This window comes from Salarias fasciatus, chromosome 4 (assembly GCF_902148845.1).
Source record: "Salarias fasciatus chromosome 4, fSalaFa1.1, whole genome shotgun sequence".
Classification (NCBI taxonomy): Eukaryota; Metazoa; Chordata; class Actinopteri; order Blenniiformes; family Blenniidae; genus Salarias; species Salarias fasciatus.
The window spans coordinates 6,818,479-6,833,217 of record NC_043748.1 but is presented as its reverse complement, the minus strand read 5'-3'; the positions used below and the strand labels follow the sequence as shown (position 1 = coordinate 6,833,217).

Here is a 14,739-nt window from a genome sequence, read left to right as displayed (position 1 = left end):
CTCTTCTTGCTGTCACACTTAATAATGCCAGACTTGTTTGCCATATCGGAAAAACACACACTTTGAAAGGTTGCATTCCAACTAATTGCATTTCAGCAGAGGAATGGCAATTTAATTTGAAGATCATGCTCAAAAAAGGAGCACGAGTCACTGTTCTGACATCCAACATTTCCTCTTGTAAAAGGATAAATTCTCATAGCACATGACGGTATGGAGTTACGCATTCACTCAAATTCCCTGTGAGATTTTCGTGACTTTTTCAGATTACCACAAAGCAGAACAGAACAGGGCGCAGAATGTCTAAAGAAAAGCAAACCTCTTACTGAAATACAGCTAAGTTACAGAACCTTCTTAAATGTACAAATCCACACAGAAAACAAGCGCAGCCAGCACGTGCTTATTTCAGGGCAAAGTCCAGGCAAACACTTGCGGTGGATGCCATCAGGCAGTTTGTCCTTCTCACATTCCAGCCTCAGTAATACTGCAGCATAAAGCTTTCATTGGAAGCCAAGGTGAGCATCAGATCTGAAAATGCCACGTGGATGCACACGTTTTCTTCAGGTTCAGCTCAAGGAAGCAAACTTTTCAGCACCGTGAGCAGTTTTTGTATACCCGACTAAAGTCTCTTCTGCGTTCTTTTGTTGTGGAAGTACACCCAGTAGTTTTATAAATCAGACGTGTCAAATAGAGAGAGAAATCTATATAACACAGGCCAAAAGCCGCCTTCCTATAGTTTCTCAGTGTGTTATAAGATCATTTGGCTGCTGATGCAGCAAATACCGACTGTTTCAGCACTTAGATAATGATGCGACTGTGTCCTGTCAGCAGTTCGAGCTTTGTAACATTTCGCCATGTATAAGTGGTGCACAGTTTTAAAAAAGGGACTCTGTTTTCACGTGATTGATGAGAAGGGATAATCAAGCTACTTCTTTGGACTGTGACGCTTCGTAAATAAACATGACACTTGTAAATGTGCTCGTGTTTGTTATCAAGCAGGCGTTACATATGAATTTCCAAAGCCAGTACAGACCTATCCGTAGCCATGGATGCCCGGTTGAAAACAATCTCTCCACAAACTGCTCCAGACATATTAGAGCACCTTTTCCTCCTGAATGTTTTGTTTTCCCTAAAATTTCTGTCAATCTGCAGTTATCCCCTCACGTCAGCATGCCACAAACATTAAAAACACAAACTTCCATATCAGCTTTCCAGTCACATCTCTGAGTCCAGCGTGAGTCATGTTGTCAGCCTGTATTTAAACATAGAAACTCAACAGTCACAAAAAGAGGACGCATCTCCATCCCCGTGAATTCTGAAGCACTCGTACTTTACTAACAGTTTTACTCTTAAGGGCTCTTTCCGCTCTGTCTGGCAAACAAGCACCTTGCTGAGGACACTGTGGTACACAAAGGTATGGAGGGCAATTTGTCTGCGAGTTCAAGAACAGAAAACATGGATCTATAATTTAAATTTATATGAACTTTCAGAACAGATGGTAATTATCTACTAATTTGTTGCAGCAACAAACTGTTTTCAGTAACAATACATTTCACAGCATATAGTTTGCCTGACTGTAGATGCCTCGAAGCAGCAGAAATATTGAGTATTTTGATCTTGAGAGCCCAAAGTCATGATTTCTACAACCCGATGGGACACGGGGGTTGATACTCATGTTTATGCGCCTCAGGTGGAAATGTAGCATCACCTCAGTGAAACAGGCTCTTTGTCTCGTCTCACCTTTACACTGCAGCGTCTGTCCCACTGCACAGCGTATCATTTGCTCACCAGAGACCAACTGTTTGCTGTATTTGTTTGCTCTGCTGTCATCTGTAGCCAGCATGACCCGTGGGCATCCACTATTCAGCTAACCCAATGCAGACACTAGTTACCACAGCAACCGCGGACCGGGCTTATCTGCCAGTTTGAGTTTTTGACCAGCGATAGATCCATTCTGCTTCGCGGATCTTTCAAAATATCATTGCCACTGTTTGGAGTCTTGCCCTGTCCAAATGAGCACTGGGAGTGAAAATAGCTCTAAGCAGTATTAACCTTCATTTACATTTGGGATGTTTCAATGGTTATTTGCAGATGGTTTCAGAACATTTGCATATTGCATGGTCGTTTCTCAAGCTTTTAGCAGGAAATTTGATGAATTATGGATGTTCGGTGCGAGGGTCCCAATGCTGATCGCCTCTTTGCAACATTCGCATCTCAACAGAGTCCAAAACAAACAGAGAGCCGTATTTTCTAATGCTTCACAGATGTAAACTCCAAATCACTTCATATCAAGTGTCTCGCAGTGCCAGTCTGAGTGCTCATCAGCTTGAATGCAGCATACAGAGATGCTCGTCTTTGTATGCTGATGCATTTGATTGCACTTGTGTGTTCAAATGTACATCCTGCTAGTTTGTAAATTAACGGGAAGACAAAGAGGATCATCACTCGAACCGTGGGTGTAAATCAGACATGCAGAATAAATTAGTGCAGAGTATCATGGCAACAAGTCCGCTGCAAATATGCCGCTTTACATCCCAGTAATAAAGTTTGGCTTGGTGGAATTGTGGGTATGCATGCAGAATCCTCAACTCCCTCTACAATGGCATGACTGATCCGGGCTCAGAGGGAAGCCGCGGCCGCCCGCTTTAGCTAGCTTTGTGGTGTAGTGTGGCCGATGCTACTTAAAGTAGCAACATCCACCACAGACGCATAACAGTAACAGTCGCCACAGGCATCTTAACTGTAGTTCGTGACCCATAAATACAAGACCACTGTCCAGCGCTAAGTCAAATGTTCTGTCTTTGCCACTGTGTCGCTTTCATTCTGTGTAATTACACCTTTCCTCTGCACAGTAATTAGGGGCCGTTTCAACAAGGATGTGGAATGTCTCCATCTATTTCTCCCCCCCCCCTTTCTCCTCATCTACTCTATTCCACCCCCACAAAGAAAAACAAAACAAAACACATTTCGATGTGTTTTACTGACTGCCTATGCCCGCCGTTTCTGCGGCACAAGTCACATTTTGAAGCCACGTAAACAAAGCGACTTCACATCAACCTCCTCTGTCAGTGATGGCTACAAAGCCCGCTCGCAGGCAACGGCGTAGCCTAGGATTCAGCGCCGAGATTCTCCAGTCTCCGTCCTTGAAAAAAAGCAATGATGAGTAAAAGAAAGGAGAGAATGTCTCTAAACCATCCACCCCCAGACGTGCAGAGAAGGTGGGTGTGTGGAGCAATAGTCCTCTCTCTGCATCGCAGTCAAAGGCACAAGGAACAAATCTGCCGTTCTACAGGCAATGAATGTTATGATATCTCCTGCAGTGGGTAATGCAATCTTTTCAAGGCCCCGGGCTCCGGAATAAACTTGTTGAAACACTATGTTTTGGACAGATGTTCGGTAGCTGAAGTCAATTTAAACAGCTTTAAATCAGATATAATAAGATAAGTGGAGCCCGATGTGATGGCATTGGTTAAAAAGATAAGAAAGTAATGGATGACAGCTTCAGTCGAGTGATTCCAGACAACTTCTAATGCACCGCCGCAGGGATATCACAACTGTACATACGGCCGACGAGGCGGGTTTACACTGAACACTCATGAATGAGCATCTATGAAGCACTACCAGATGAGGGTTTATTTTTAATTAATACCTGAAATAAATACATGCATACTGCCAAAAACAAAATAAACCGACTCCTCTCCTCCCGCACTACACCAACTGTGAGTCTTTTAGCACAATGATATGACAGAAACACATAAGAATAATGGCACGTTGTTGCTAAGAGACCACCTGTTCAGATCTCCCACATGATACTGTGGTGAAACCGTAGTTCTCCACTCATCATCAGCACATCATTCATTTGAGCGGAGCTAATGTCACGACGACGACGTTGCAGCCGAGAGAGAAGCCCCTTTATGTAACATGACGTCTCCCATCGCAAACGCCGCGTTTCGTGTGAAGGCTGCGCGCTGCAGCGTTTCACACTCGCGCCCGGCTATAATGACAGCCTCGCACCGGGAGAGCGCGGCAGATCACACCTGATCCGTTTATCATCAAACAGCAATTTTTTGCCTTTGTCATAACAGCCATTTGAGAAAATGGTATCTTTTTTTTTTCCCCCTTTCTCTGTTGACGGTGAGGGAGTGGCGCTGCTGCATGGGAAAATGAGCGCTGTCCTCAGGGTTGGTGTAGGCGTGGCACGCCCTTCCATTCCCTTACCTGTCAGGGTGTGTTCGAAACACGCACCGGGCGCACAACACACTTCCTTTGACAACATTTCCACACAGATACAAACAAAATGACTATTGTTTGAGGCAAAATTGCAAACCTATTCTAACTTTTCGAGCTAAAACTAACACTATTTTTAAGGTCTTGTGACTAACGGCCTTAACACACCAGCCCCACTTGTTTTTAGCTTCCAGTCTGACTAATCTGTTGCCACCTCCCCCTGAACAGGTCACTGGCTCAGACTTCATCCACCGCCATGCTAAGAGGCTTGACCTGGTCCACCAACGCTCGCAGACACCTAGTGACACGACCAGCTGGCGGAGATGACAGGGGTGCAGACAAACACACACTCAAACACGTAAGCAGAGTGCCAGTCGAATCCGTTTCTCCCCGAGATACCGAGCGCTGTGTGGGGAAGTGCCTGAAGAAAAAAAAAAAAAGTTTAAGTGACTCAGAGAGGATTGCTGGGTTTACAGGGTTGACTCCCCTGTTGACTAAGATAAAGCCATTTCAAAAAAGCCAAGGCGTGCCTTTGGCCTTTGCCAAAGGAACAACGCTTGCAGTGAGAATCAGAATCACCAGTCTCGCCCTCGCTGCGCCCACAGCTCCAGCCCTGTTAAACACACACACACACACTCGAAATGGGCTAACATGAGTCACAGCAGCGCGGTTACCCCCTCTTCTCCCCTGCGATTACTCAGTATCTGCCCAGCTGCTACTGCCGCCGTATGTTTCTACATTTCCTCTTCCTCGGGAGACGTTTGCTTGCATAGAAAGCGGACCAAAACAATTACCGAGGACGAAGGCCATTCAAATGTGCACGGTGCAAAAAGGAAGGGGCAGGGCTGCAGCAGCAGGCAGACAGGGCTGTGTGAGCTAAAATAATTATTTTCCTTATCCAAAGCCGGCGGCTGGAGTTTGTCCAGCACTCAAACAGTGCAAACAATTGGAGCGACCAACAGGTAAAAATCTGCGTGGTGAAGATTACAAATTGAAGGTTCAACAATGAGGCCAGTTCAGCGCTACAGGAAGACAAATTACACGACTGAGCCTCGCCGTCTGAGCCACGGGCCACCGGGGTGAAATGACATACATTTTCTGTTTACATACAGACGATCATTTTTATTACATTCATTTAATTCTAATATAAGAGACTGTATTTTCACGGTTCCCTGAGTGGAGCTGACAATAACACAAAAATAAAGTTGACAGGTAGAATTTCAGTCTCATTTTGCATCATCATATCCATCCATGTTGCTCCCAGCAGACTTCCTGTTGTAGGGAGGTGGGAGATTAATACAAATGATTAAAAATCTGGGCCCTAAAACTAACCAAAGCATGAAGAAATTTTAAAAACAGGTCCCAATTAATAAGCTGTCCAAAAATCAGTCATTGAGACTCCAATATTAAAAGAAAGCAGCTGGAAGAAAAACTATAATGATTTTCATCCATCTTATGAGTCAAACTGAATTTTTCTGCTCAAACATTGAAGCTCCAATAAACTTTACTCTGTCTCCTCGCGTGCGATGGCAACATAAGAGCCAGAGAAGCAGGACTGGAGAGAGAAAACTCTGCGTGACCTCCGAGCCAGCGGGTCAGATCCCCGGCGTGGAAGAGGGACTCTGCCTCTCCACTCCGCTGCCCGTCAGCCCCGGCGCCTGTCAGGGCTCTGACGAGGTGCCTCCACCCCTGAGACAGAGCACCACTGGAATACACAACACCGTCTGCAGAGGGGCCGTGATCCCTGGGGGGGGGGGGCGGACATTCACACACCTGTAATGCATCCAGGCTGATAAAAGCAACATTAAGTGGGTCTAAACGCAAACGGTGCGTCACCTGCAAGTCACTGCACAGAGCAGTGTGTAAGCGGCTTGGTGGAGGTAGAGTGGCTGAAACACTTCATTCACCTGTTGACTCTGACAGAGCAACTCATCCGTGACACTGTCGGCATAGGGTGTGGGCCCAGCTGTAAGAGTAACCCTCACCATGTGTGAATAACCACAGGGAACTAAAAGGAACCGATTTTAGTAGGATATAGATCACCACTGTGGGGTAAATGACTTGATAACCATCTGATTCAATCAGGGGCTTAAATCTAACATGGTGAACCAGAGGCTGCTGAGGGTTTCAACCAATTTCACAGCCATTTGTCTTCAAACAATAGGGAGATTTGTGGATTAGCTGATTCAAGTGAAGATATTTATCAACAGGCACTGAACTAGAAATGTGTTGCTTTATCCATTTTATGAGAAAAGCTGAAATAAAACCAACAGGAACTTGAAATCTGTCATATCTGACAGGGGATTTTGACACAGCAACAGACTGTGCCTCTCCAGTCTTCTCTTTATGCAATTGATGAGTTGACACACGTTGTTCGGAAGAACAGGTTTGAACTCCCCGTTGGAGCTGATGTTTACTTGTTGCAACAGGGCAGCTCAGCCCTCTTCAAACAGACTCCAGGAATGCAGCATTGTTCCCATTTCAGCAAAACTCCACGAAACCGGAGCAGATCCCGCACTACAACCAGCCCCGTGAGGCGGACCCACTGCAAGAAGAGCTCAAGGTGTCCGCATCCATTTCCCCGTCAAGTGCGTAAAAACAGTGTGGAGATGGAAGAAGGAATATTTTTGGGCAAGTGACCAAAGAGAGAGAGAAAAAAACACCAACTGTGCGTCTGCGCCTCTCCCCAAGGAGATTAGAGAAACTGCGCTTTTAACGCACTTTGATCACTAGTTAAAAAAAAATTACTAAATCTAAATGTAAACTGACGATTTGTACACGTATCATCATTTATCCCAACTTTAATAATGAGTTGAGCCTCACCTTATAGACATTTTCCGTGAAGCGGTGAACCTCGTCGGTGCGAGACATGGTGAAATCTTCAGCCAGGACCATAAACGGTTTTTTTCCTTTACCCGTGTATCCACGGAAAAAAAATTAAATAAATTGTAAGTGTGAAAATGCGCGAGTTTGAGCTGAGAATGGACGGAGAAGGCGTCCGTGAGGAGTAACGCTGCTGCGCTCCTGAAAGCCACTGAACTCAACACACCTTCTCCCTGCACAGCTGACAGCCCGTGCTGCCTTCACGGACCGCCCTGCGGCTCAGACTTTTCTCTACCGAGAGGTGTTCACGATTCTACTAAAAACAAAAACAATATGCAGTAATAATGTCTTTTAAACGCATTCATTTAAATTTCCGTTATATAATACAGCCATTCATTCAAAATGGGCGTGCAGTTTTAGAATATTGACATTTGAGTGGATCGTGAGAGAATGGTGATGATAAATAAGTGCATTGGAGCGATCTGAAATTATAAAGACTGCTAAAAGACGTTGAAAAGGAGCATCTTGCTGATGGTGCAACCTGGAGAAAAATATGCACTCGCCACTTTGATGCTCAACTGTAAAATTCCATCATTTCCTACAGTATTTGAATGCAGCCACAGAATTGGGGCTTCCTTCTTGTATCTCAGCATTACTCTAACACTTTGCATGAATAGAAATATTCTTTAAGGATTGAATTCGATTCCTGAATTGTTTTTGCCTGTGTAAATGTAGATGTAAAGGTACCTACTTGTATCAACTAGTTTTAGTTTTTTTCCCCCCAAGGATGTTGTGCAACCAAAATATCCAACTTATTGGGACATTCGAGGTCAAACAAAAGGGTCATCTTGACATTGTGCTCTCACAGTGACTGCATTGTTTTAGAACAGTAAATAAAAAAAACTCAAGTGTTATTTCCTCACTTGGACAAAGGGTGATTGTTCTGAGAGAAATCCAGCCAAAGGCAACAATGTATTTCTGTGTGAACGCCTTACCTCAAACTTCATTAAACCACTGCAGCTTATGTCTCTGCCATCAGAGTAGCTTAACAGTAGCATGTGGACCTGGACTGTGTGTTTACAAGTCCACCATACCTATGTTTCTCATAATGGTTTAATTTTCCCTGCTAATCTAACTTTCCAGTGTGATTATTCATGTTTTTCACCTGCATGTTAATATATCTTCCTCATCACATTTCAGAGACTTCTGATTTCTTTTTTCTGTCAATCAGCAAGTAGTTGGCTGATGTAATGTGAATGAAGACACCTGTTATGTGTAGTGTGGGGTGGAAAAAAAAACTAGTAAAGACTGCCCCCTTCTGGGCAATGACTGTCATAAACGAGGTGGCGAAGAAAAAAAAAACACCATTCATAGTCATGACATGTTTTTCATTTTATTGTTACTAAAAAAAAGAAGGAAAAGATAAATGAGCTTGTGAAATAAAAGCCATGGAAGCACACTGTTCCCACAGCTCCATTTAATATGCAAAACAGCTTAAATTAATGGTAAAACATCTAAAATCCATTATCTTCCTCTGGTATGCCTCGGCACAGCAACAACGTAACACTGCTCGACTAACTCAGAAAAGACACAGAGTAACAGAACATTTCACTTCATGTACTTACTTCAGGGGAACAACGAACCGGAGTACAGACAGTGCCGATCGTGTGAAACGTGTTGAGCAGCACTGATGTGTGCAGGTTCCACACGCTCATATCAAAAATCGGAACAAAGAGACCCTACTCTATTTACCCGAGCTCAACACTGGATTTAGAGCCACAGAATCGGTGCGTCATGCTGCCAGCATCTCTCTGTCTGGCTTGTTTTTCGCCGCTCTCCTCTCTGGAAAAAAAAACACAAATCCAAGACGAAACAAACATCATCGCTGTGCCATCGAATACACACGTGTCGGTTGAGTGAGGAACGCGTTTCGTGGTGTGAAATAATTAAAACAAAATACCTGTACCTGGTTCAGCTTGAGCTGCTTCTGGGACCTCTGGAACGGGCTCAGTGGGGACCTCTGGAAGTGCTACATCTTCTCCCTGTTTCGGCACAAGTGACAGAAATAACAGGTATCACGCGCCAGCCGGGGTTGCACAAATATATTTAGTGATTGAGCTAAAACACATATTTAGATCTCTGAATTTCTAGCATTTTTTGGAGATGCAAGCTTAAGCATTCGAGGACAGTATCAATAATATTAATTCAATGCCTGAACAACATGTGTTTTAGAACCGGGGGGAAAGCAAAACAAGGCACACATGTTCCATTTCAGAATGTGGCGCAGAGAAAGCAGGCTGCACGGTGGAAGAGCTAGCAATCTTGCCTCATAGCAACACAATCCACAGTTGAATTCCACTTCGCCGGCCACTGAAGGGGAAACTCTAAATTGCAAATAGATGTTCAAGCTTGTATGAAATTGACTGTTTCTCTAGATTTGCCCTGTGATGGACTGGAAACCTGTCCCAGAGTGCCCTGTGTTTCACCTGGCTTCAGCCCCCTGTGACCCGACCATGGAGATTGGATGAACGCTCAGGAAAGCTTTTTAAAAAGCAAATCGAAAAATAAAATCAACTTCAACTTATGAAAAAAAACTTTAACTTGTCTCAACAGTGCTGATTTTTCTGTAGATAAGATTCAAAAACAAACTCTTATCCATTAGAAAATCAATGTTTTTTGATGAAGCGAGGAATCCAAGTGTCTGTCTGGAAGTGTGAAAAGTAGTCATTTGCATAGTCTGATAAGACTTGAGAGCATGTGTCATTAAAAACAGTAATTACATCACAAAAGAAGGAAGAATCAGTGAGGTTTTAATCATAATGAATCAGCCAAATTCATAACCACAATTAGTTTAGTTACAGCCTCACTGAGATAGACTGCAATCACGCTGTGGTCTCATTCAAAATTCTTCCAACGTCTCGAGAATTACTCCCGCCTCCTCGAGAAACACATTATACAAGTGTGAGGTCAAAGTGGCAGCATGCAGTTTTGGTATGATATCCACACATGACTCAGCTCTGAATCATAGCTTTAACCACAGCCCTGCTCCAGTGTGGGCGCTAAGTAGCCAATATCCAGACTGTGGTTGTACTTCAAAATGCAACTGCAAATGCTCAACAGGGTGTTGCAGCAAATAAGCATGCACATCTGCAAACACTTGCTGCACCGCAAAAAGGTTAACACACATTCAACACGCACCTGAGTGATAGCTTCCAGCTCGGCTAACACGGCGTCCTCATCCTCCTGCGTCAGGGATCCAGCCAACATTTCATCAATTTGCTGCAGAGGCAAAGGCGTAAAGAAATGTTAATCAGACGTTTATGTGTGTGCGTTTTATTAAAGGTTGTAACATACAATCAGGAGGAAAGTCGGAGTGTGTCTAACGGACACCAGAGACATTTACCCTTTGATATTCGATCGCCTCTTGGGTCTCATCCAGGATTCTCTCCACATCTTCTATGGACATGATCTATCACGGACAAGAAAGCAAGCTGACATTACTTGAGGAAAGCATTTTTATTTTTCCCCCTTTACTTTTTTTTGTTTTGAAAGAAAAGCCCATCATCCCTGCTGGATCACAAATTGCAGAGGCAAGACGTACACACTGTATCGGAGGATGTGCAGCAGTCACACCACTGTAGTCAAGGCTTTTCTTGTTAATCCTTTAATCTTCAAACAATGTGCACGAGCTTTGCTAGCACAAGCCACGAGGCGTCTGTGCAGCTCAGCCCTCACCCAACGAGCATACTGGAGGAGGCGCGCTTATCGGAAGAAACTTGACCATTTTTTAAAGTACGCACTCGCACGTTTAAAGCTTAACAGATCACTTATGAAATGAAACGCATCAATATTTACCTCATGCATACTTTTCAGGCAATCGTTGCCAACCTTGAGCCCCTCGATGACTTTCATCTCTATTTGCATGAACTCAATGTCCTGAACCTGTTGGAAAATATTAGCATGTGAATAAATTCAGCTGAAAAGTTAAATGCAAAAACCAACGAGATCAAAATAATGTGCTGTTCATAAAATATGAATAGACAGTGGGTTCCGATGTTGCAAACACAGTGAACACTGAAAATCTCGATTTTTTTTACAGATTAATTTTTTTAGGATGTCAGGAGAGGGAGAATAAGTCTCTTCTCATCTGCATGGTTGGTAGATCAATTACAAATTTGTCTTGAAGTGTCCTTGAGCAATGCAATGAACCCAAAACTACTCCCTATTACTGTGCGAGCAGTTTCGATGTGAATAAATTGGGAGATATGTCAGATCAGAGAAGCACGTTGAGACTGCCTCAAGCAGTAAAAACATGCACTAAATAAGTAACTGGGGAGATTGATTTAGAGTGTGGTCGAACTTCAAGGAAGTGTGACTGCTGTATTGAAGAGAGAACAATCTGTACCGATGTGAGTGAGAGGTTGTAAAACACATTAGAAACTCTGAAACTAACCCTCCGCATTCAATCCTGACAATTACTTTCCAAAACAGACACCAAGTACACATCCTGCTTTCAGCCAAGCAATCACAGACACCGAACTGAAAAAACATTTGTTTTTTTCAAAACGTCCAATATATCTTAATCATACTTATTTTTACCAGAAAAGATATTTCAAAACTTACCATGCGCTCAGGTTTGAGATTTGATTTTCAGTCTTGTCTAGAAGCTGATCCTGATATCGTTTTTTTCTTAAGGAGCAACAGTGCTTTCCTGGAAAAAAATAAATAAATAACTGATGCAGCAAGGAGAAGGATTCACTGAGGGCAAACAGAGAATCTCACACAGAGTTGAACACATACTGTTCATTTAATACAACTTAATAAATGAGTCTTGTACTTTGGAAGCTATAGAATTTGAAGTAGTGTTTTGGGGTGTGTTCAAGTTGTGCTTAAATACATCTCAGATTCTCAGAAGTAGAATATAAAACCTGCAGACCCTGAGATCTTCAGGAAGAGGTTCAGTCAGTGTTTCAGTGTCAAGAGAAACAAGGTGAAGCAGCTTCATCGCCTGCGGAACAAACTTCCTGAACACCTGACAATTACTGACACACTTACTCCTAATACATTAGGCTTTAAAACTATTTGTATTTTCATGTCCTCTCTTCAACAATAGTATTTACTCCTTATATCACCTTGATCTTAATAAAAATGTTTACTTTATGAATTGTGCCTTTCTTAATTGCTTAGTTTTATATATTTCATAATCTTAATTAACACATTTGAAAGCACTGGGAATGTCTTTGTGTATGAATGGTGCGCTATAAATGATTTTTCTTGCCTTTCCCTGTTTCCAATCAATCAGCATCTGTTGTGATTGACTTTATTATTAATATACTGTTTTTTTTTAAATTGATTTATGTCTGAACTCACTGCTTTTTGCCATCTTTGAGGAGCTGCTTTGCCAGAAGCCTCTCCTTCTCCAGCTGCACAGTGATTCTCTTCTGGTACTGCTTCAGCTTGTCCCTTTGTTGCTTCAATTGCTGCAGAAAAAGGACACTATCATGTGTTTACTGACTTAAAATAAACATGGAAACGTTTTGCAGCAAACATCATATTTCAAATAAAAAAAGGAAATAAACAACGCAAGTAAATACACATTCAAATATACTTTGATGAGACTATTTATAGATCTATACCATGCTGCATTTGTGAAGACAAAAAGCAATCTAAGCGCCAACACGGCTCACATTAATCCATGGTGTACAGATAACGGTGCAATGATGCTAACTGCTAACAGCTCACCAAACCGCTTTATCTTGCTCCGTGACTCGAGAAGGGCGACTCTTTCTCCCAAAGAGTTTCCATTATTAGCCACATCCCGCCACGTCCCTCCCCGTCAACCTGCGTATGTCTTACTATTTATGAACATTTTTGTATAATAACAAACAGCCTCTGACGGCTAGCAGGCTAAGCGGCTCACATCATCGTTGTCAACACACTTCCGCGTTTCCTACGGCAAGCCAGGCGGATATAAAATCAAACACTCAGTAATCAACAATCAATCTTTCAATACCAGTATCCAACTATTACACAATAAACGGAATATTATGCTCAACATTTGATGTTATTGAGATAAAAATACAAAAAGGTGCAAATAGCAGGCATGATTATTACATCTTTCCATCATGAACAGAGAAGGTACGTGTGAATAATCGAATAATTAAAATGGTTGCATGGTTTATTAAAGTCTATCAAACAGACTGAAGGATAGCCAACCAACTATTTCAATAATAATAATAATACTAATAATCATAATAATAATGTTAATGTGTGGTTAGGTCATAGCTGAAATGTGGTTGCAGTGAACAAAATATTCACATTTGTTTCAGGTGAAAAATTTTCTCCATAGTTTCAATTTCTTTTCAATATATTCAAATATCCAAAATGCACAATTCAAAATCATGTGTTCTTGTACTGTGAGGGAAACAAAGTGGTATGACTAGCTTGTTCTTACTGGAAAACTATGATGTGGCAGAGGTGGGACTCAAGGTGAGGAAGACGGGCTTGGGATCCACTGTTTGCAGTTTCAAGTCCCAACAAAAGTGAAGTGTCTGAGTCCCTGAGCAAAACCTTCAACAACACCCCCCCTCCCCCCCCCCCCCCCCCCCCCCAAATCTACCAGAGCTGCACCACTACATCCTACAAAGTGGATGAAGGAATTTCCCCAAAGGGATTAATAAGTATGATTCTCGTGCAATATAAATCAAGGAAGCAGCATTATGTGCAGTGACTCAGCTTTGAGACGTCTGGCTCCATTTTGCCTGATTTTAAAAGGAAAGCAAGAGCTGGAAGACCTCAGGGGTGACTCTTTAATTTCAGATCTGGTCCAAACTTGCTCCCTGTGAGAGCTAAACCCAAACATTTTCAATTTCTTACAATCTGTTTATATTATCAGTCCCTTCAGGAAGCTGCGATATCAACAATTAATTTAAATTCAACCAGTCAACGTGAATTCTGCATAGCCTTGCAATTTTGCCCGATCACCGCAGCTTGACGAATTTGCAAGGCTGCATAGAATTCACAGAGACTGGGTGAATTTAACTGTATTGCTGAAATTGCAGCATCACAACTTCCAGGAGGACCTGTATTATGTGGCCTTACAAACATTTGTTTATTTATATATTGTATGTATATGTTTGCACAGATTGGTGAGATTTTCCAGGATAAAATTTTCACAAGAAACATTTGTCCATGTTGGTCCCTGTCAGTCATCAGAGTGAAAAACAGAGCAGACACAACACCACATTTTAAGGTCAAATTGTATTTTAATACAATACCCAACATAAATGACATAGAAAACAGAATACAGTGGTTTTTTCAAAAATGGAAAAGACACATTCTCATTCAAAACATATCATGGATAACTTCACAGGTTTTGAAAATTCAGGGTCTCTTTCTTGAGTGGTTTTTCCTGTTGCAGTGCGTTTGGTAGGTAATATCTCAATTAAATCACAATACAGCCAATATTTACATGTACTTATATTTAGGCGTTAACTTTCTTATGACAGAAAGTTCATTAAAAAAACATTTACTTTGTGCTTAATTAATTGAGGGTCAGTTCAGTCCCTCAACCGCACTATCAAATGTGGCACAACAATAAGCCTCTCACAGTTATTGTACATTTTGTTGAAGGCATTTTGGCTGTAAAAACACTGCAATATTTGGTATACTTTTCAGTGATTCACTATGTTT

The 14,739-nt window shown here is 42.3% G+C and overlaps 1 protein-coding gene across 1 annotated transcript; it reads right to left on the bottom strand.

The window, feature by feature from the left end:
* Nucleotides 1-8,570: 8,570 nt before the first annotated feature.
* LOC115387270 (charged multivesicular body protein 6-like) lies at nt 8,571-10,984 on the bottom strand. Its single transcript, XM_030089924.1, has 5 exons — nt 10,903-10,984; nt 10,451-10,516; nt 10,246-10,326; nt 9,014-9,089; nt 8,571-8,889 (listed from the first exon to the last, which is right to left on the bottom strand). Exons 1-5 carry the CDS (start codon nt 10,969-10,971, stop codon nt 8,840-8,842), a joined length of 342 nt encoding a protein of 113 aa, XP_029945784.1. The 5' UTR covers nt 10,972-10,984; the 3' UTR covers nt 8,571-8,839.
* Nucleotides 10,985-14,739: the final 3,755 nt, after the last annotated feature.

Bases quoted from the DNA above. Each gene is read 5' to 3' on its own strand.
- LOC115387270 (XM_030089924.1), bottom strand. From the start codon at position 10,971: ATGCAAATAGAGATGAAAGTCATCGAGGGGCTCAAGGTTGGCAACGAT. The intron at 10,517-10,902 runs GTAAATATTGAT...TGTCCGTGATAG, and splicing joins GCCTGAAAAGTATGCATGAG to ATCATGTCCATAGAAGATGT. The intron at 9,090-10,245 runs GTGCGTGTTGAA...GTGCCGAAACAG, and splicing joins AGCTGGAAGCTATCACTCAG to GGAGAAGATGTAGCACTTCC.